The sequence below is a fragment of the Buteo buteo genome, chromosome 2 (assembly GCF_964188355.1).
Source record: "Buteo buteo chromosome 2, bButBut1.hap1.1, whole genome shotgun sequence".
Taxonomy (NCBI): Eukaryota; Metazoa; Chordata; class Aves; order Accipitriformes; family Accipitridae; genus Buteo; species Buteo buteo.
This window is the reverse complement of record NC_134172.1, coordinates 43,805,020-43,828,709: the sequence shown is the minus strand read 5'-3', so window position 1 is coordinate 43,828,709 and position 23,690 is coordinate 43,805,020. Positions and strand designations below refer to the sequence as shown.

At 41.9% G+C, this 23,690-nt stretch overlaps 1 protein-coding gene across 9 annotated transcripts in view; it reads right to left on the bottom strand.

The window, feature by feature from the left end:
• The window catches only part of RARB (retinoic acid receptor beta), a 336,213-nt gene that overhangs the window by 36,236 nt on the left and 276,287 nt on the right, over window positions 1-23,690 (bottom strand). For 7 of the 9 annotated variants that reach the window (XM_075052493.1, XM_075052503.1, XM_075052512.1 and 4 more), the window contains one exon: window positions 11,913-12,054. In XM_075052493.1, the coding sequence (XP_074908594.1) occupies window positions 11,913-12,054 (142 nt within the window). Of the gene's footprint in view, window positions 1-11,912; window positions 12,055-15,360; window positions 15,439-16,644; window positions 16,664-23,690 lie in introns of those variants that run through there. The other 2 variants (XM_075052552.1, XM_075052545.1) reach the window with 2 other exon arrangements.

Below are 23,690 nucleotides of genomic sequence, written 5' to 3'. Positions count from 1 at the left end.
CCTCTTCTCTCCCCGTGTACTTTTCACTTTATTATGGGACAGGGCTGAATATAACAGGGTTTCTTTTTCTTAATAACAACTATCCTCTTGCTCTTATTTGATCTCTTTTTTATTATTTGCACTCCAATTCAAAATTATTTTCTGGATGTTCTGATTTAGTAGCAGTGTTAACCTGAAGAGGCATCCAAAGGGGAAAAAAAAAAGTGTGCATTGAGGTTCTCTTCCAAATTACAGAAAGGGGCAAATGGACCATCCTCCTTGTAGAAAAATGCCATCAAAAGGCTCTTCTGAACTAACAGTTCTCCATGTCACTTGTTACAGGGATCTCGATCGTATGGGTTCAATCCCTGAGCTCCTCAATGGGATAACCAGACAGCATGGCACTGTACAACGTGGGCTACGAGACCAAACATACACTGAGCTCTGGAATTCCACACCCATCTTCATGAGACATCTAATCTGAAATACAAGAGCCCTGGCTTGCTCCCTGCCCAACAGAGGCAGACCAATATTGTCAGAGGAACTAAATCTAATGCTCCATCTTCCAGTATCAACGATTCTTCTGTATCAGAAAAAAACTATCTTGATGAAATTTCGGAAGTGACACTTTTTTTCAGTGGCTCTTTCATGTTGTCTCTCCACTAGAATCAAAACAAACTGTGTCACAGGTCACCTAGAAGAAGTGCTATGGCAAGAAAAACAGGGTAAGACAGTCCTTGTATGTAAGGAGCAGCTCACACAGTTATGGTGCAGGCAGGGATGCTGAACACACAAGGTGCAGTAGCTCATCCCATAAGGTTGTTCACTGACTGCTGATTTGTCTTCCTGGGCTGATGCCTCCTCTACTGATGCCTCTAGGTTACAAAAGGGCTAAAACCCATGCAGTGCCAATTTTGGTCTTCTTGAGATCTAGAAAAAACTCTCATGTATTAGCCAAAATAAACATCTCCTACTTAATTTTTAAAATTATAAAAAATAAATTTCAATCTTTACTCTGCCACTGGAACATCCTCTAAAAGTACACAACATATGAAAGCAAGGAAAAGTACTACACTTCATAAGAGCGCATGTAACTTGTAGATTCTTTGAAATGTAATACTACTCCCCATAAAATCCTGCAATTCTTGGCAATTTCCATTTTTTCCACCTCTCTTACATTGTGTTACTATTTCCATAATGCAAACTGTAACCAGCTAGTTGGGAGTTAAAATAAGAACAAGTAAACCAGAACTTTTTTTCAGGAGAGATGGGAAGCAGCAAAGGATTTGCAGCAGTACCCATTGCACCAGGGCTGACTGACAGTGGGAAACCTGCTAATGATGGAAATAGGAGGAGACAGCAGGTGAAAACAGTGTCTCTGGATTGACCAGTGAGTCAAGGAATGATGACCTCTCCCACTCCTTCAACCACACGGTGATGTCTTCACCAAAAATCTCTGTTGCTGCCAAGGGACTAAAGCCCATCTCTGTGCCAGAGAGGCAGTAACCTGGCACCCCTGAGCCATTTGATGAATTGCATGTGTGCCCGCTGCTATAGGAAATAGTGCAATGATGCCTGCAGCGTTTTTAAAAAGCTTTCCCTTATCTTCCAGTATCATTCAATTTAGTATTTCTGTTTGTGATGTTTTAATCCACCCTCACTGCTAAGTTTTCCTATTTAATTTAATACTTTCTTTTCAGGCTCTCAAGTTTTACGGTTAAGTGTTTCCCAGGTTTAAATACACCGAGTTCTGCCTCCAAGAAAACACCGACGGTGGAGCATCGACCTACTTAACATAGGGAAAAAAAATCCCAAATGCAAAATGCACGACGCTATCTGCTAGTAATCCCTCTTCCCACAAGTTTAAAGATGAAAAATGCTTAAAAAGATAATGTATTGAAAACGATACAAATGTAATACGCTTTGTTAGTCTGTCATTTTAAATGGTTTGTAAAGTCCTCCCTCAGAGGATTGGACTTAAATCATTCATTAACTTGAAGCTGATTGCTTTGTCCTGGAAAGGGGGAAGAACATGGATTTCTCAGATGTAACCCAATTTCCTAACAGAAACAAAAACAACCTGATGAAATTCCATTACCAAAACCATCTATCGCACCCCAAGCGGAAGCGTAAATAAGTTAATTACAAAATGAGCTGTCAGCAAAATCTAACTTTATGGGGAGTTCTTAAATTAACATTTCGCTTGCTTAAAAGTTTAAAGAAAGAAAGAAAAGTAGGTCAGCATGTTTCCCCAGCATGTCTTTCTGACTCCATTAAAACTGTCTGTCAGATGACTAACCATGCCTGTAATCCAACTAAAAGCATGTTTGCTTTCTGTTGCACTTTTTGCCAGAGGAAAGGAAGAATTCCACTTGGCTTTAACTCTGAAATTCAGGTGAATGTCTCCAAAAGTCAGATAATTTCCTCACATTTACTTACCAAATCCGTTTATATCAACAACATGCAACTGGTTATGGACACACGGCATTGAGGAATGATCCCGCAGCTGATTAAATGCCTATCAGCCGCAGGCACCGCCTGTAGGGCTTTAAGCTACAACTTGTTAAAGTCAGCTTTCAGAGCTGTTGTCTCTGAAAGATTGACAGACTTTTCATAAGACTTAGATTTAAAAATTTAAGAGCTTTCAGAAACATGCAAACATGTGAACAAGTACTGGAATAAGGTGAGATGGGGCAAAACCGTTGCTGTTCACTTTGGGCCAAAGGAAATGAAAAATCCCACCGCCCTATGATCTCTCTTTTTCCTTTCATTAGTATTAACAGCCAAGTGTTATTTAAGGTAGGATAGAAAGGGTGTTATTTCTACTGCTTGTATACCATCTAACTTTAAAAAATCCTGTACACTTTCCATGCAAGAGCTGAAGAACTGGAGATTAACTGTTCCGATGTATTTTAAATCGAGCATGTGATACCTAGTCAAACTAAAAACAAATCGAGGCTATTTTTAGAGCACAGTCCTAGGGCCAGCATCCCAGCAGGAGGAGCTGCAACATGTCAGCTGGCTTATCACAGGCATGGCAATGGAAAACTCCCTCTGCTATAACAATTCATACAGTGGATGAAAGCAAGCTGTAAGAGCCTGACAGCAGCAGAGGGAAATCCATGGCCTCATCTACTTATGTAGAGATCTTCCTAAACCATCTTTGAGAGATTACTGGTTTCCAAACGCCTGCCTTCTATCTTTCACACCATCAGCACAGGAGCTGCTCTCCACAGAGGCCAGCATCAGCTTTGTTTCTCTGCCTTCTGCAGAGACACCTATCTTATGCAAGACCATCTCCAGTAAAGCGATCACCAGGAAAACGAAGAAGTAGGTTTGCAGATATAAACCATCAGGAAGATGTACGCGTTCTCACATATGTTTCTTCTAAGGGGAAGGACCAAATACGTGTCTCCTCTGATACCGAGTCCTTCAGGCACATTAGGGTTGCTGCAGTTCAGACTTCCCAGAACTCTTGGGAACAATTTACTGCATTTCTCATGAACCTTGGCTACTGTAGATAACATTTTCAGGTTGGCCTGACAACCAAATAAGCCATGTTTAGCTTCAAGGCTCAGGACACTGGCAATTTGCTCATTCCCAGACTGATACTTATCTCATCGACATTTCTCCGTCCTTCCAATTCAACATCCCAAAATTAAAAAAAGCTTTCAAAGGGAGAAAAAAGATAGCAGTGAAACCACAAGGTGCCAGTATAGAAAGCTCAACCCGCATGGCACAATGGCAATTAGGAGAGAGAGATGTGTCAAGGATGCCCCATGCCCCCGTACAAGAAAATGATCCGAATGAGGAATATGAAGCAGTGAACTGAGTGCATAAAGGAAGAATGGAAGCTCTGAAACAAAGCTTTTGAGGTCATGGGACTGGAGTCTCAGCAGTTATGTCTGCATGACCAAGCAAGTGTGGCCTCAGCCCCGTGCTTTGGAGTGCATAGACTGGGCAGGGATAGGCTACCTCCAGATTTCCCATCTGCTCTTACAGCAGCATTGCCCAGCACACCACAAGGCAGAAAGGATAACCCAGGGTTTGGCCTGCCGCGAAAGCAGTTGGGATACTAAATTCAAGAAGAGGCAAAGGCTACCTGCAGTGGCAACATGAATGCATAGAGCCAGTGTCTTTATATGTACAATCTGGAATAATGCTATAACCCCCCCCCAGAGGCCCCAAAACCAAAGTGGGGGACAAGAAATAACAGAAAAAGACCATAGAAACAGCCAGATCCATGTTAAGAAGCAGCTTTGTAAGAGACACCTGTCCCAGACACCTTTTACTGGGAAACCGACTGAAGAAAGCACATGATGATTCTTAAAAAACCCCAAATGTATGAAATGAAAAAATGGGAAGTTCTGTCTGTGTCAGTGCCACTAACTGTCCTCACGGAAGAGCCAGACCTCTGGAGGAGGTGGCATGTGGCAGGACTGCCACAGAAACCTGAACTGCTAGCATCTACAGACAGGCATTAGCCACTCCATAGGCTCTGACAAAATGTGCTCCCTTAAAATAAGAAAGCGTTCAACCAAGTCTGAGGGCTTTGCTAGAGCTACTGTACAGTAGCACATACTTCTCTGGAGTGTGCTGCAGGTGTAAGTAGAAATTAGACTGTATGTGTGTTACACCTTTCACTGGCTCTAGTTATCTCTGAGTTTCACCTATAATGAAAGAAAAGTTACATGTACAAAGAGTCTGTACCACTCACAGGACAAGATCAACAGGCGTTCAGGAAGTCCACTAACATCTAATTGACACTTCTTCCATTCTTAAAGCACATCTCTTTCAGAGCATGGCCAGGTACTGCAGTACAAATGATTAGCATAATAACTTTAGAAGTGTCACAACTTTAATAAAACACCTTGTTAAGCAAAAATGTAAGAAAGGCACATTTACAGTCACCAAGGACTAGGATTGATGGATGCAGACAAAGGCTGCAGAGAGCACACAAGCCCTGGTAACTTCTGCCAGGATCCGTGTTGTCATAGAGACAGCAGAGAGCGATGAAAAGTTCACCACGGTAGCTATACCTTAGTGAATAAGTCTTAATGTAACTTCCAGCTGAGGACATGTAATCAATCTCTGTATGAGCTTATTGAAGGAATTCCCTTTATGCTTACTCAGTCCTCAAGAGCCCAAAATGAGGGAAAAGGTTTTAAAATATATATATTTTACTACTTTAGAAGACAAGCCAAGGCCTAGTGCTTCTTTTGGATTAAGTTGGGGGGAGAGAGATAACTGGGGTTTTTTGAACAAGAAATTACACAGAACATGAAAAACTTGATAAAGACATAAAAAAAAAAAAAAAGGATGGAAAGAGTAATTCTAGGGCAGCCTGGCAAGATTGGCCATGTTCAATGGTGTCTCCCCCTTCCCCTAGATACTTTTCCCACGGAGGTGGCTGCAGCCCTGGCATCATACTGCTGCTCTTCTCCCATTGGCCTCAATCACCTCATTCCCTCTTACACTGCAAAACACAGGAGTTTGCCTGCTCTCCCTTCCTCTCTGTGCCTTTCACCCGGCATCTCCCTCCCCAGTGCCATTCAACCCCTGGTTTATCATCCCGCAGGGCAGCAGCACCCCCCGACCCTTCCCGGGTCCCTGCTCTGGGCTCAGTCCCACCACTTGGGAGGTACGGGATGCTGGAGCCAACAACAAGCAACGCAGAAACGGTGCCAGGGTTTGTTTATTGGCCAGGGTCTTCAATTCTTAGCTTACACAATTACGGGTTTTCTACACAAGAAAGGGGAAAAAAAAATATTTGCAACACTAGCGTCTTACGGTTTAAAGTAACAGCTATTTGTGTAATGCCTAAAAGGCAATGAACAGAAGAAAAAGAGAACCTTAGGACGCTATTCATACTTTTCCCTAACATTTTAGGATATAAAGATCAGACTAATTAACAAACAGTCTTGAGTTGAGCAGGGTTCACTAATCATGATCTGCTTGAGGAATCAGGAGAGAATTTACTTAGCTGCATCACGAAAGGTGCCAATAAATTGTTCAGCTGGAGAGTTAACATAATAAAAAAATCATTTTTTATGTTATTTTCTTTAGCAGTTTATTAATTGCTGCCTGAAATACTTTTCTGAAACACAACGAGCTGCAAATGAATTCATGGGCTATTAATCTGCTGTACATGGCACTGGAGGGAAAGCTCATTAGGTGAGTTGATGCAATTACTGCTATTACATAACCATCTTCACAGAACATAGAGTAAATTATGAATAATAACATTCAATCTAAGTTGCTCCTTTAAACATTAAAGCTGGCAAGTGAAAGCTATGCAAAATCAGGGGGAAAGGCTAGAACACAAAAGAGGCAGACCCCAAAAAGAGAAAAGAAAAGCAGATCTGCTTCTCTGAAGACACCAAACCGATATGAAATGCAAGAGATGTTTGTTTAACCATGGGAAACAACGAGCAACAAGTACAACTCAGTTCTCTACAAGAGAATTTTAATTGTATATAAATCATTTTCAGCCACCCAGCATAACAAAGTGTGCATTATCTCTGGCAGAGGACAGACTGACACTAGAATGCTGTGGTTTTTGTAGCAGGAAGACCCTTCATGTTGGCTTTGCTCTCATCTTAAAAAAATCTCCCCACCAGTGATACTGAGCGTTTGGCATTAGCTTTTAAAAGTTCCCAATTTCTCAGCCTGAAAAAACAAACACACGCATTCCTATCTGATCAGCAACTGAAAAAAATCCCCAATCCAACCTTAATGAACAAAACGAAAAAACTGCGATCTGTATGGCTTGGGCACAGTTTCTCCACAATCTGTATACTCAAATTCTTAATTTCATTGGTATTTTCACAGTTTACATCTTTCACCTTCAAAGCACCTACAATACAAGGTCTCCCAGCCCCTGTAAAACCACTCATTTTTACCTCTCAAGATAGGAAAGCTAGTCTGATCAGCTTGTAGTGTTTAGAGAGAGGAATTAGTCCCAGAACAGAATTCAGGGTTTTGTGATTTCCACTCTGGTATTTAGCTCGTGCCTCTCGAGAAAGCAAGGCAAGTCAGCAGGCAAGGCAACTACATTGGAATTTTTGAAAAAGCCCCCAGCCACTCTGTGGTATTTAGGCATCTAGTTAAAAATCTAGCCCGTAGCAAAGCAGACACAATTCTTAAATCCAGTACTTTCTGCTGGCTGAAAAGAATAAAAAAGTTCAGTTCAGTTCTGAGTTCTTAGTAAAAGCATCTAAACAAAGATTTCATGCATTCTAACCAATTCCCTTTAAAATGACATCAGTGGAATCTGCATGAACTTCTCAAACACAACTATGCAGACTAGCCCTCCACTTAGCCACCACTGATTGGAGATGGAATCGCGTTTCACTAATGAGTCTGAAAGACAATGAAACAGAAATATAAAATAAAAAATATAAACATAACAGTTCTTCAAGTTGATGCTTCCTGGTTGCCAGAATTAAAATAAGTAAATCAATTCATTCTGTTGTTCAGTAGCAGAATGTAATCATATGTTCCGAGAAGCATGAACATTTAAATATTATAAGACTTCGAAGTCTGTGACAAAGAGTAACAGACGTTTCTGTGCAAGTTTAAAAAAAAACAAATACAGAGCACAAAAACTGGATTCTCTCCACTTCATGGTAATTCCCCTGCATTCCCTCCCTTCCTCCTTCCCTCCCTCCAGTGAGGTTAATTGTAAGCAGATTTACAAATCTGAATGTTGTTTCAGTGCACTGAGGCAATCTGGAACAATAATTCTGTGCCTTTATAAACGTAATTTTGCTTTACTAGAGCTCATTGCAGATGAGGTTTATGCCAGTACAGAGGGCTTCGCTGCATCACACCCCAGTACACGTGCTGGGTATGTGTCTGAGGGGGACCCCAAAGACCGTCAAGCACAGTGGCAGCCCTTGCGGCCTGCAACTTTTATAAAAGAGGATGGAAGTGGAAAGCTGCTGGGCTAAGCTGAACAGTTGTGGCAGAAGGAAGCTCCATTTTCTTCCCCCTTGTACCCTGCAATAAATCCCGTTTAGGTTTTCTTTAAGGGCAGGCTTCACCTTACAAAGCGTATGTTCCAGCATCCTGCTTGAAAGAGTCCATTATTGTTGGAGAGTTTTGCCCAGCTTCCCGCGTGCTGCCTTAATTGCGGGAGGCAGCGAGGTATGCGTGACCTCTCGCCAGCTCCCGAGGACCGAGGTCCGTGCATCCAGGCAACAGTGTGCTTCTTGCTGACACCTGGGGTCAGGCCAAGGATGGTGCTTCAACATCAGCTTAGAGATCACGTAAAAGAAGGGCAAAGGTTAGTTTCCTAAGGTTCTCTATCACATAATGAGCCACTGTCAGCCTCAGCAGCCTTCTCACTTCAGCGGCAGCAAAAAAAAAAAAAAAAAAAAAAAAAAGAATCCTGTGCGATCACCATTTGTCTCTACATGTTAATTAAAAAAATTAACAGGCTGGAAGGGTAAGAAGAATAGAAACGGTTTGGAGTGGGGATCAGAGCCTCAGCTGCACCTACACGCTCCTGAGCACCCACACATGAACTAACCCATACAACCAACCCAAAACCCGATGCAGTGCTGGTGGAGGGACTGGCTCCGGGCTCTTACACTGAGAGCTGCAGCTCAGGTTGCAGGGACACAAGCTCAGCAGTTTCTGAAGGAGGGGGATCAGATGAAAGACAGCGGGGCTTTATTTCAAGCTGTGTTTTGCCCTGTTGTAGGATGATAAGACAGTTATCAGTAAGCCGTTTCCCCTCACACCCTTTGTCTTGTCTATTTGGAGCACAAACTTTTTGCAACAGGGACTGCACAATGAAAGACAGTCCCTACACTAGTGGGATCCAGTTTCAGCGGGTCTTGCAGATACTATCGCAAGGCAAATAGCTCCACTCCTGCCCTGGAGGCAGTCTTGTTACTGACCTCTCTTGATCAGATCTGGGGAGTAACATGGGGTAGAAGATAACTTTTTTTTCCCCCTACACGAACAAAACAACCTATAAAGAAATGCAAATTTGGTGCATTCCTTTATCATCTCACTTCATTCTCTAAAACAAGATAAAAGCATACAAGAAATGCTCAGCACCTCTTCTCTTCCAAAACACTGTACCTCCATTCTTACCTTATCACACTGGCTAGGCAGCCAGTTCTCATCTCATCTCTGACATGTGTGTGTAACGCTCATTAAGCTCAAAAGGAGTCCATATGCAAGTATTTTGCATGCTCTTTAAAGGCAGAACAAGCAAACACAGGACTGTAGCATTTAAGCACAGATTATTCTGTATACTGAAATTCTGCATTTACTCTTCCTTAGCTCCTGGGAACAGACCTTGGGGTTCCTATTAGCAGCTGCCCACCACGACTACTTTCCCCATTTGGGACTGGGTTGAGCACTGTAGGCTTGTTTCCCTATGAGATTTCTCTGATACTTTTTTTTCTGTCCTTTGTTCATGGCTTTTACATTACAAGGTAACAGAACTGTAAGACAGAAAAACAAAATGTGAATAAGGTACTGGGGGAAAAGGAAAACTTCTATCTGGTAAGAAAAAGCCCACTGACAAATGTGCCTTTGTTTACATAAACTTCTAAAGAAACGGAGTTGAAACCTGGAGACATGTATGAAAGAAGGTCAGATAAGAAAATAGCTTTGCAAATCTCTTAAGAGATGAAAAGCTCCTATTTATGAAGGGATAACACGGAATAACTTCAGACTTAGTTCTTAAACCCAGAAGACAAGACACACTGCATTCAAACTGATGACATTTAAAATAATTTCTCTACTCCTTTGCAAATGCCTTCTACAGAAATGCAGCCAGAGGATATCCCTCACTTCTCCCCAGTATCCTCTGTTCCCCCTCCAACCTGCTAGCCCCCTTTCGGTGCCTGTAGTGGTTTGAGATAAAGGCAACTGCCAAAGGGCAATTTCACTCAGTTCACCCAAGGAAACAGGCAGAGCAAAACCTTAACTCTTGCCGGCAAAGCTCTAGCTACCCTATGGGAGAAAACAATCCATCACCTAAAAGGCAGTAAGTCTTTATACTTTACCCTAGGTAACTTTGGTTAATGTGTTAGAAATACTGCTGATATTTCCAAAAACTACTCTGATGTGACGTTACAGCATTTAATAAGATTACTACTTCACGTCAGCAATAAAATCCTTAAGAATTCAAGACCAACAAGCCCTCAGGTGAGAAAAGCATTTTTTCTTCTCTTCCAAACTGCATCATACTGATTTTAGCAAGGAAAAAAGCTTCATGCGCACAGATATATATGCCATCAAATACCTATCAATAAACCTCCACATTCAATCTTACATCTTTGTATTTAGCCTACCTTATCCTTTATTCCCGTCATGGTCTCCACTCCAGTAAATCTATACATAAGTAGAGATAAGTGCACTTCAGGCACGCATGAAAACTAGAAAACCCAACAAGGACAAGCGAAATCGTGGAAATGCTAAGACCTCCTCCCCCAGTTGCTTGAAACTTGATGTTGGCCCTTTTCAATAACCACAATTTCAGATTTCCATGAAAAGGATTTGGAAACACTGCGAAGTGGTCCTAAAGATGTATCCGGTTCTTTCTCTGCTCCTCAACACTCTTCCTCGGAGAGGAGAGGAAAGAGAGAGTGGGAGAGAGAAATAGGAAGCAAACAGGAGGGACCAGTGTGACTCTGGGACCACTTCAGCTCCTGCCCAAGTACAGAGAAGGGAACTACTGGGAAGTCCCATGCAATGCAGGAAGGAGAAATGCTGAGGATGAGAACTGGTTTAAGTCACAGTTCAGTCATAAATATCTCATCAGTGTCAATTTTTTTTTCCTCTGGTTTTAAGTGTCTCCAAGGAACTCCTGTGGGTGAATTAAAGTAAAGAAGTGGTACTGGGCATTTTTTCCCCCCTCTCTTATGCACACATTGCAAATTTCTGTAGTGTTTTATTATTGGAATTGATCTACTGAAATCAGGAACATCACTGATAGAGGCAAAAACTCTCAACAATCAAACAAATCACTACACCAAAGACTTTTTTGTACTGTAATCACTCCAATCAAAAATAAGAACGTGTCAGAAGCATTACCCCACGGGGATTTGAGAATGGCTTTTTTTAGCTAAATTTTCATGCTTGACAGGGATATCAATAAACTGGAAAACGAGAAAAATGGCAGATTTCTACCTAAATATTTTAAAATGTTAATTTAAAGGGCAAACCAGAGACTTCTAGAAAAGATGGGAGAGGAAAATCCTTTGGGGTTTTTGTGCACTTGGCAGCACTTTTACTTAGTCAGGTTTACTGGCTTTGCAGGTTTCAAAGAGGATTTGCCAGCTTGTTTCACCTGTCAGAGAGGCTCCAACCAGTAAGAACAGAAGACTCAAGGCTGTTGTACCGTCACTTTTGTAAAACGGCACGAACTGGTGCTACCACTGAAAGAAGGACCTTAGGACAAGCACCTGCGGGAAGCCCTTGTGAAACGACAGCCTGGGCTGACAACAAGCCTAGCAAAGCCGCGAGCAGGTCTGCAGGGCAGAGGGAGGACTGAAACTGAGCTTAAGAAGCCAGTGCTGTTCCCCTCACGCCCTTGCGCCAAGAAGCCATTTCTAGAGCTGATGGGACATAATCCAATCTTAAAGCAAGTATCTGTGGGTTTGTTCTTTTAGAAAACCTGGTGAAATTACCCAGTTGGGCATTCTCATCCCCACACAGGGTGGCCACGCTGCACAGGCAGTGTGCTGCACTGGAAGTTCTTAACTGATGGCATTTAGGCTGCAAAGTTAAGGACTCAGAAGTTCACAAAGTACAGGTCTCAAGTTGTGTACAAAATCCATACTCCTTTCTCTGCATATGAATGCAGATACTGGCTTCAATCACATAATTGCATAGTATTTTTCTCCCTTGGGACTGCCACATATATGTAGGATATGACAAACAATAAATTGTTTCTGAAGACAACTTACATTCTTTGGACATTCCCACTTCAAAGCACTTCTGTAGTCTGCAGTACTGGCAGCGATTTCTGGTAACTTTATTGATAACACAGTTTTTATCTCTGTGACATGTGTAAACCATGTTCTTCTGGATACTCCTGCGGAAAAAGCCCTGAAATCAAGGGGGAAAAAAAAAAATCAAATAAACTGTTGAGCTTCCCATAACCCTTAGAGACAGGCACTAACATTGCTTTAAAATAACAAAATAAATTCAAAGTCATGGCTGTAGTATGGCATCTTTAAAGACTCAGTCTTAGTATAATTTAGTACTGCTTCTTGCAACATAAGACTCATCTCTTAAATAAAAACTAATTAAATAATGCAACCTAAGGCCAAAATAAACAAAACTAGAACTAGTAACAGCATTCAGGAAATGAAGTCCTAGATTTTACAAAAAAGCTCAAATAAAAATAGTCTGGGCTTATGGATGTAGTAATGAGTTGGGTAAACAACAACTTTCCTGACAGATCCACTTGGAAGTCAAACACTAATCCAACAACCAACAGCCTCTCTCAGCCTAAAGGTCCTGTCTATTTTTGTTACTGCAGAGATTCTCTAGTTCGAAGGCTGCAAGTAAAAAGAGAAATAATTTGAAACCCAAGTCTCTTAGCTGCTGGAACTCCTACAGCAATTAATGAGGCTTCTGCAGGTGGAAGAGTTCCAGCATCAGGTTATTGAGTTGTGAACTTGTAAAAGTTGCCAATTACAGCATTTTTTTCTTATTCAGATGCAGCTGTGAAAATAATCAAGTAATTACAATGATCTTGAACAGAAATTAAAGAGAACTAGAGGTCTGGTTTGTACTTAAGGAACACCATTTGACTGGACTCCTCCTTCAGTAAGTGAAAGAGATAAACAGCCATAAATGGTAAAGTTAGCTGGCACAGAAAAAAGGCAAAAAACCAAGTTAATTTCTTTATCTGCACTAAACCCCAAGCTTTAGATAATATCAAATAATAATGAAGAAGAAAAAAAGAGGATTACTTTAAGCATTTTAGGCTCAACCCATAGATATTCAGCAAAAGTATTTCTGCAACAGACATTTGGAAATTTGACAGCACTATTTAACCTTCTCACTCAGATTTTGAAAATCGTTTCAGCACAAGCACCAGGGTCAAATTTCAGTCAACACTGTAGCATTATGGAAGAATAGTTAGCAATTCAATATTTGTTGGAGGGCTTGAGAGGTTAGAACTCTTCAACCAGCCACATGTTTACACCCTACAGGAAAGTGGTAAACTTGATGCCGCAGACGATAGGTCTGTGACCACAATGCATTTATCTAAAGATGCAATCATGGTAAGCTATAAAATTGGCTCTCCTAGAAGCACTCACCGAGATATGTGAGTAGTTCAAAAGCCAAAACCCCTATCATTCAGAGTTAACTGGGAGAGTTTCTGGCCATACCATCAGGGAGTGGTAGGGCAGGCACAGTCAGTAAGGGCTGGTCATAAATACCTTGCACACCCAACATGCTATAGATGCTAATGTTATGAAAATACCTCAGATTCACTCAGAACTGAAAAATGCCTCCTTAATCACGTAACCCCTGGCAATAGTTTTCTGCAGCTCTTGCACAGGCAAGCCTCATCCTGAAGTTAGCTCCTCTGATTTAGAAGATACTTAATACTACCATCAGAGAGGTAAATAAGAACTCTTCACTTCTTTCTTTTCCTTAAGCTACTGGATACAGAAGAATAATTTAATGCTATTTGTTTAGACAATTAAAACCTTTTAAGTTATCAATAGCACTGCTATTTTATATTGCACACCTTTGATCATTAAGACTGCTTGAATCTTTGCAATGCAAAGTATGGCAAGTGTGTATACATTTGTTTACTTGCTGAGAAGAAAATTCATGGTAATATTTACTTACTACTTTCTTACTTTGCTATTCCCCTAATTGCAATGCCCAGCTCTGTGGTAATTGCTGACAATGCTAACTAGAACAGTGAGGAGTCCATGGCATCTATTTTGGTTTAACTCAACAGACAGAAAGTGTGAGCTGTGCTGTTCAAGGGTCTCTATATGGCTTATTCAGTCACCACTTTTTAGTTGGAAAGAGGTGGGGGAAGCCAAGACAGGTAGCTTCCCCTGCAGCCACACCAGCTTAATCCAGTGCTGGATGTAAATTAACACCCACAGTCACCAATGGAATAACTCTCCTACCACCAGCCTGACAGGGCAGGAAACAAAATGGCCCAAATGAACAAAAATGACCCTCGTGCAGCAGCTGTCTCACCACACTGAACAACTGGAGTAATTTAAGAAAACCAGCCCCCAAAGCCTCCTCTTCGCCGGCACATGCTTTGGGGCAGAGACTGCCACGCATCCACGCTCAAGAGACTTCTGGTTTACTGACACAGGCACTTGAAACGAAATATGAGCTTCAAAAGTGTCACCCAATACAGGGAAAAGAGGAAACAGCCTCCTCCAAATATACCTGTACTTCACCAAAATACAACCAGTATCTAATGGCACCCACTGATTGATCAGTTGTTCTGATATTTAGACGCAGGTTCTGCATTCTTTTAACCTAGGGTTTAATTACAGCCCATCAGGAAGGAAAGCAGAGGAGGCTGTCTCAGTCCTTACCATAGGAAGCTGACCACACAGCCCAACAGAAAAAGGTGATCCAACTCCTGCTGACAGCAAGTATAAAGCATTCACGAACTCATTACTAATATAAAAGGCTTAAGAAGAACAAACTCGGAAAAAGATCTCCAGGTCAAAATGAAGACAGTTTCTTTAACAGCCTACCCTCCCCAGGCAACGTCCTACACAGAGTGAAAGATATAGATGAGGATATTAATCGTGGAAGCTTAGACTGTTGCTTTACAAATTACTTTTTAACACTCGTATTTTATTCTTGGAGTTACTCACAAAACAGAAAGAAAAATGAACTTATTTCTGTAAAATATGCAGGTGAAAAAAGGTATAATGTGGTCCTGCTCAAAACGAAGGACCTGTTTCTCAACAGTATGTTAGTGCCCACTCCCCAGGTACACTTCCCTAAGACAACACTGGGATACTACTTCTACTAAGATTTGTGGCAAGATCATTTTAAAACCTCAGCAACACGTCGCTGAAAAGATTTGATCTTTAAAATTTCCTCTGGACAAATACTAACAAAAATGCCCAGATTATAAATATTATTTTATTTCTTTGCATACACACCCCAAACCAAAGCCATCATAGGGGGAGTGACAGGAGTTCAAGCACCAGCAGGCGAGGAGCATTTGCTGGGCGCTGGGGCTCTAATTCCCCACCCACCTCCACAAGCCTGGTGCTGCAAAGCCGCCAAGTTTTGGGTGGCACTGCAAGTAGCATCATGCCCAGAAACATTTCCCAAATCTGACACTGGGCTTAAAAAACAGACAGTGTTCTGTCTATCCCTCTGTGGGGGTTTGTACCTCACCTGCTTTGGTTACCTGCAGCTCTGCAGTGAGAGAAAACCCTGCAGGACATGGGGATGGGCAGAGCGGGTGCTTGCTACCTGATTAAACAGAGAAACACATTTAAACCATTTCAAGGCTGGGTTCCAGATAGCACAGATATAATTAATACACTGGCCTGTTCACTAAAATCAGTAAAGTTAGAAGCAAGCCTAAGTTTTCCTCCAAGTGCTTTTTGTCAGATGAAGTCCATCTGATCGCACAACTCCAACAATTTCTTCAAAAACCAAAAAAATCTGAATGCAACCTAACCTTAAGAAGTTGTCAGAAACCTCAGAGACAGCAAAGCATCACTGCTTCTAAATTAACCAACTTCTAGCGCCTACTGGCTCTTGGAAAACAAGCTACTACTTACTGTAATACATTCACCTCAAAAGGAATCTGTTTGGCTGAATATTTACATGAGCAAATTTTAATGCAAATATTTCAGCAGCTCATCCAAATTAACACCCTGTGACAGGAGATGAGACACTCGTGCCAAAAACAAGCACAAATGATGCTTTTTTATTTGTAATTTAAAATGCCTTATGAATATAAAGAAAAAAAACATTCTGAGAGACATAAAGCATTACTGTCATACATAATTGTTTTTGATAGCACCTACAATGTACTTGAATTTGAAGTACAGGAAGCTACTGAAGGCCTATCAGAAACAGTGATTTGCTCTAATATTCCTTTTATCCACAACTTTTGAAAGGAACATGGATCTTGTGTTTTTATTTTAGCAAAGACAAACAAAGCTTTGCAGAAATCACACTTAAGAATTAATTCCATCCCTCTAAGCTGCTTTTATCAGCACCTTTTAACACAAAGCATTTTGGACAAACATTTCGATTTTTAATCTCATCTTTTCTGCGCACCATGCCACACTCCTCCCAGGCCCACCAATCTTGTTATCTTAATGGATGACAGATAGAGTATCACTCTGACCATGCCACATTAGGCGTCCTCATTTACCGAGTGCAAGGAAAAAATGCTGAGTATAAATTATTCAGAAATCTATTGTATCAGTGTGTGTTCTCTGAACATCCACCACTGGCAGAGCAGACAGATTATTTTTCACTTTTAATTGCGTTGATATCTTATCTGCTGCACTGAAAGCAGAGAGTGATATGTGAAACCGTATGTATCAAGCAGAAAATAAACCCAGTTTACTAGCTTTATTGCTTAGAACTAAATAACCTATTTAGTCAATCTAACTTCAACACAATGCCAAAAAACCCCACCTCATCCCACTCACCACTTACTTTTGTAGTATTTGCCGGTGAGTGTGTCAAAATTAGAGAGCTCAGTACAGAGCTCCCTCTCCTTCACTGTCCAGTTGATTTTGGCAAGTCAGATGATTTAGAGCTCAAGTTATGCACATTGCATGAAGAGATGGATCATTTGATCTCAACAAGGTCTTAAAACTATTTTGCCAGCATAGGGCATGCCAAATCTTATTTGCAGATGTAGCGGGCTTACAAGTTGAAAACTTGCACTGCAAGACAGGGACAGGGTAATCAGCAGAGAAGGGCTATTGTGAGCTCAAACGGTTTGAACAGCCCGCTCAGTTCAGGTGGTTCAGCTTTGCTTACCCCCAAATACAGGCAGCCAGCTATGACTCCGGCAGATTTAGAGGCCATTCTGTGGTAAATCTGCAAAATAAGTTGCTGAGTGAAGTGTATTGCTACTTTACCGTAAAAGAAACAAAGGAGTAGGAAGGACTTTTCAATGGTACAGTTCATCAGTCATTTATAAACTCTGACCGACTGAGCTCTGAAGGGGAAGATAAAAACCAGTAACAACCAAAAAGAAAATCCAGCCCACAACATACCTGAAACCTCTGCCATTCGCTTTATTCTGAAATAGGGGCTGTACAAATATGTACCTTTTTCACAAAACAAATCTGCTTGTGATGCATATCCTCTTTTCAATCTATTTATTTTAATCATTCAAGTTACCCTCTATCCTTGCTAACCTGGTAAAACGTAGTTGGGCAAGGCAAGGACCCTGTTCCTGCTCTCTCTGGAGCATCAACAGAGACACTTAAGGTCTCTCTCAGTGATGAGATCTGCACAAAACTACTTTGCTCTGTGTCCAGGGAATTGCCCAGGCACATTCATGAACTGAATGTGGTTTGCCGTATTTTTATTACAGGTGGCAGCAGTCAAGGAACAAAAAGACCATTCCTCACAAAGTCCTGGTAGGATCAGAGGTCAGGTTAGGGCTGAAACACACAATTTTTAGTTGTTAACCAGGAATATTTGCTCCGAAAGGCCTTGGTAACACGCAATCCCATAACTGGAGTTGCATAGAAAGGCTTATAAAAGACCTAAAAGCCCCAGCATATGCTGTTAAGTGATTCCATCTAGTACAAAAGACACTGTAAAATGGCTGCAGCCAGAACACAAGACCCCACAAGTAATGAAAGCTGCCAAAGCAGCTATCTAAAAGGAAGCTAAAAATCAGCATACTCCTAGTTGCACAGCACTTTTCCAGGATGTCTGCACTGTCTATCACGCTTTGGAAGTCACGGCTTGCAGAATAAACAAATTAATTGTCTGACATTGTGGCTGGAAACCACCGCCGGCACAAAATGGAAGCAGCTACAACAATAAGTAGAGGAAGGCTCACTGCCAGGAAGCAAAGAAATTGTGCTGATGATGTATGTCGGGGCAGGATAGGCAGATCTTTGCAAAAACAAATTAATAAATGTTGTTAAATGTCAATAGCTTGTAGCGAGCACCTAGAGATGCCAGCCACCCGGCAGCAGAGGGGCTGGCCACCAGCCCGCCCTGGGAAGTGCTCTGGGTTTGTCTGTCACTGCTGTTGTTTCCAGCAGAAACTGTGCTCGCCATCCTTTTGTCTCATCTAGCTAGCTATTCTGCAGATGAAGAGCAGCCGTAACGTTCCATGGCTGAAGAACCCCGGATTTGCTATTGAAACCAGGGTTTTGTTTTGTTGTTTTTTTTTAAATTGACAGAACTCAAAACACTTCATAAAAATAAGCAGGTGTTATCCCACATCTTGCATATGGGAATACAGACCTGTGGACCTAAGAGCAACCCACTAAGGGGAAAAAAAGGCCTATCCTCTTTTCATTATTTTTACACAAATAGAAAAGTTTGAAAGGTTTCAGGGTTTTCTCATTTCTTAAAAAGAGAAAAAGGCCCAGAGGACAGGGACAGGCAGATGAGGAAGGTGTCATCCCCACCGAGCTACCAATATGAGGATGCTTATCCACAACTGCAAAAAATGCTCCAGCAAAGACAAAGCAGGCCATGCTTGATAAATCCTACTAGTTTCTAAGGTGAAAAAAGTCTTGTGGTCAGAGGGTAAGAAAAAAACCCCAATTTTGACGACAGAGCTTGAAGAAAATTATTCACAGGGCTACTAATGCCCATTAGCCACTGGTGAGGCTGGAAACAAACCCCATTTTTCATGGTGCCCCACACCAACACATCTTCCGATTCCACAAACCTTGGCCTAATGTTAAATATATGCCCCAAAACATCAAAACGCTGATTTTCTTTCTGGGGAGTTTGAAACACTTCTGCTGGCCAGCTGGCAGAGAGGCAGCTACCGATGAAACGGGGGAGATGCGTTCAATCAGCTGCAAATCTGCAGCAGCCAGATTTCTCCAGTGAGGGTACCACAGCATCCCTAAGACTACGCATGGATTTCTCCACAATTTCGATTTTCACTGAACTCCTGACCTTTTTAGCAAACATGTCAAAGTCTCCAGACAGAACAGTCATCACCTTGAAACAATATGTGAGGGGAAAGAATGGCTGAGATTTTCTGCTTCTCCACTTCAGTAATTTAAACAGAGAGGAAGGTGCTGGTATGCACTTCCATCTGCTTTCTTCAAATAAAAAAAAAAAAAAAAAGGAGATGAAATGTATATAATTAAAAAGTTACAGTTAACTTCCTCTCAGTAATGTCTGTAGGATGATTTTTGGCCTGCTAGGAAACTCCAGATGGGAAGAGTAATGAATATAATTTAATACGAATAACATGAGATCAAAGAAACGCTTTTCTGAGTTGCAGCGCACTGAGTTATTTCACACAGTTTAATGGAGAACTCAGGAATAAATTACTGCATTTTGCTATTTTCTTATATTTTTGTTTATGCAAATCAATTCCCTTTAACCTAATTTGTGGAGGACCAGACCTATAACCCAATAAAACCATAAAATGTCACTAGGATGGTCGTACAACTGGCTAGCACTTATCCAAAAGGCTATGTGTTGTTAACTGCTCATCGTTTTTTTCTTCTCTTCCCCTCCAGTGCCTCAGGATTTATACCACCAATTAAGACAATAATGAGTGCCCCAGGTTGACCTCCCAGGAGCAAGAATTAATTAAGCGCAGTATTTCTTCATAAAGAATGACACTTTTCCAAACCATTTATGTAGCTGCTCTCTTGCATGGAAGCACAGTATCAGGAAAGACCTTCCAAATTGTTATCCCCCAAATGTATGACTGGTTTTGGTTTATGCTATTTGGGTCTCTGTTCTTATCCCTTTGAGTTTTCGGGTGGTTGGAGCAGGGGCACCATCTTCCAAGGACAATGTCACAATTTTACTAGACATACATGGAATTTTTTTGCACAGAGCTACAAAGGAAAGACACTAAGCAACAGCTATTCTAACAAAGTAGTAGACCTCCTAGTAAAAACAAACAAAAAATCCCCACCAAGCTATACCCATGCAGAGACATGCAGATTCCTGCAGCAGGCAGGACAAGGAAAAGACTCATGTTAGCTATGCAATTACTATGCTGCAATTACTTGTAGTAGTCTCTCAAATTAGCCTCTCCATTTAGCTGCTGGCAGAGATGGAAACACGTGAAGAGGAAAGGGCAAGCTCAAACACAAACCTACATGGGAGAAAGAAGGTATGTGCACGCTCCAAGGAAATTCCCCGCACAGGCAGGCTTTGCATCCTCCTCCTCGTCCCCTCCCCGCCACAGAGTTCCTGCACATATTTGGCACCACAGTTATTTATCAGCAGAGGCATGGGGACTTTCATTAACTGTCAGTGAATATAAAAATCTCTGCATTTCTGCACTGTCTGAAATTTATAGAGGCGCTAGTTTCTAACCCACGATCAGCAACCGAATGTTTACAGCTCAGCTGAAATAATAATGCAAACTATGCCACCAATATTTATATACGCCTGCAAGCTGGCTGAAGCGCAATTCCCCTTGCTCTAGCAGAGAGATCCGCACAGTCGGCGTGCACAGCCAGCTGTTCCCTGCTCTCTCCCCAACCCAGCCAGAGCCAATGCAGCCCCCCAGCCTGAGCCCGGCCGGCCGGGTGGGTGCCTGTGGGTGCTGGGCCAGCACCCACCTGCCAGGACAGCCAGTGAAGAGCTGGCTCTGGCCGTGCTGCAGCATGGCTCCCGCTTGTCTTAAGACCCAGCACGTTTCTGTTCTCTTCGTCCAACCTGGGATGAGTTTTAAAATGTACCCGATCCGCAGCAGAGAAGAAGTTTCTGAGGAGGGATGAAGTGACACATGAAAACAATGCACAAAGCAACCCAAAAATATTCAGAAGAAATAACATGGACATAAACATGCCAAAATAAACCAGATGTCTTGAGCATTATGCTTCCTGGTACATTTTTCAGGCATCCATCTGAATGACTCATGTTCATTATCTCCCCACAATTCTTTTTTTCCTCTTAGTTTTGACAATTGATCTCTAAACTAATACGTTGTATCAGATCTCTTGAAATCTGGCAAGTAGTATCTTGTACTTACTACTTTATGCTACACTCTAATTCCCCCACATTCAGCGACAAAGAAACTCTGTTAATACAGAACTGCCCACTAAACCCTTGTAAAACGTAGAGTTTAGTGAAACTCGGATGCCTGGAAACTAGAAAACAGAGTTCAAGTAAACACCCAGAAATATGCAAGTCTGGCTCTCTAGTACTGGCAGTAGTCAAGGAAAATTACCTTTCCACACTGCAGCTGAAACTCATTACTGAAGGCGACAGCAGAGGGATGAGTTGGAGCTGGACCAGCTTGGCAAACCCACCATTTTTAAGAGTGAGATGGTGGCCGTACCCCTCTGCCCAGTTCCCATACGCAGTCAAAGTACAGATGGTCAAAACAGTCTCAACAACATGGAAAAGCAGGCTCAGAAAGGTGGATGAAATGCAGTCTGTGCCATTGCAAGGGATTAGCAACCGCACAAACAGAGCCAGAAAAATCAACTGATTTGTTCCTCCAAACAATAAGGACTCTTAAGGTAACACTAATCGGAGATACGTCTCTCGTTGCAAACACTGACACAAATCACGCTGAAGAAGCATCACAGCTTACAGGACAAATGCAGCGCTGCCTCCACCTTGCCCACTGTCAGGCACCACTGTTCATTCAGCCAAGCCCCAGGGAAGCAAGGGATAGTCTGGGACTGGGCAACTTTGACGATGAGAAAACATGACCTTTCAGAGATGAATGAATGAGCTGGGGCTGATTAATCTAACACAGGAAAATCTTAGCAAGATGTTTTCCTGTTTTCTCCCTCCCCTGCCAGACTTTAATCAATGCCCAGATTCAAGCACAGAGCTCATATAATCACAAGACAATCATTCTTTCAGTTTACGAAAATCACATGGACTTGGGGTAAGATAAAAGGTCCTTCTAGTTAGCTCATCCATTTGGCTCCTGGGTGCTGTGCTTGCATCTCTTCTGTTCAACCTAACACTCCCCTTCTTCTTTCCTTTCAAAAAACCCCATAATTTTCACTTCTGTTTCTGTACACGTAGCAGTCGCTGTGCATCACTATGGATAAATGTGGGCTGGTTAAGACCATTTGCAGCAGCATCTGAGCAATGCCTTGACCCCCTGATCCAAAAAAAAAAAAAAAAAAAAAGGTAGTGCTCATTTATTTAAAAAATGATGGGCTGCAGAGCTTTCTCTGAAACGCTCTGCTTAAATCTTCCTAAATCTGGAGCACTGCCAGTCTTTGGGCCAGCAGAAAGCACATGAGGATCACAGTGCACTCTGAAGCAAGGACCTAATAATTTACATATATATTTATCATAGGTGCACAGGGCTCCAAAGCAAGCCAAGCACCCCAGAGACGGGGAAGACCTCTCCCCTGTTGGGAAGATCCATCTGGAGAGCCCCCAGCCAGGACACTCGCGGGAGGAGTGAACAGTAGCCCGTCAAGGCGGTTGTACCATGGCTATAAATCTCTGCTTTCCCTGGTAAGCGCCTGGGAGGAGGGAGAGGGAACCGGCCACAGCTGACAGTAATGGGTCCCATTAAATTGTCACTTTTAAATAGACTCTGAAACAGGAACAAACTTGCTCCGTAAGCATTTGATCAGTCTCCCCACTGCCAGGCGATGGCAGACCCTGCTCAGGTGCCACGGCTGGGGGCTGCTGGCTCTCCCCTCCAGCACTGGAGGAGTCCCCAGCAGTCACTGAGGTTCACTGTAGCTGGAGTGAAATCACCGACTGCATTTACAGCCAACCAAATCTATATTTTTTGGCACTACTTGGGACTGCCATCTCACCTTGTAATTTATGTATCCGTTATTCTAGACAGGGGATCCAGAAACAATGTACCTTTTCCCCTTTAAATGTAGGTATTGTAATACAGTTTTTATTGCATAGTAACTTTTCCCACTAAAATATATTAAATGACAAATTTTAAGCATAGCCATATGAAATCACAAGGGACTTTATACACAAAAATGTCTTTCTACTTCTCAGCTGTCTCCTGAATTGAGCTGTGGAAATTGTGGGGACTCCTGCATATTATCAAAGGGAAGAACAATTTATGAGTAGGGACCCTGAATATTTGGCAGACCAGCTGCAGCAGTATACCAATTAAGCAGTTACTATACCAATATACCAAAACTACCAATTACAGAACTGGATGCATGGCTTCTTTAACACTACAAGAAGTTTTTATAAACGGAGTACTGAGCTGCACAGATGTCACACCTAGAGGTGTCTCCTGTATATAAGAAGTTCCTCTGAAATAATCAGAATAATATAAAATAGGAGGAAGAACACAAGACCTATGTCCTTTACATGGAACTGAAGAAACAACGTAACCATACTTAGAGACTATAGCAAAATCCAGATACAAAGAGAGAAAGATGGGCACATGGGTATAATCTTAACTTTGGCAGTTTCTGATTTTTGGAATGGCTACTCAAAAATGGAAGAGTTTTTTTAGTAAGGCATTTGTTTTGTTTTACAGGGGGAAGAAAAAGAAGAATGTATACAATAAACAAAGTAAAGACAGAATCTGTAAAGCTGACTGTACTGGAAATACCAAATCT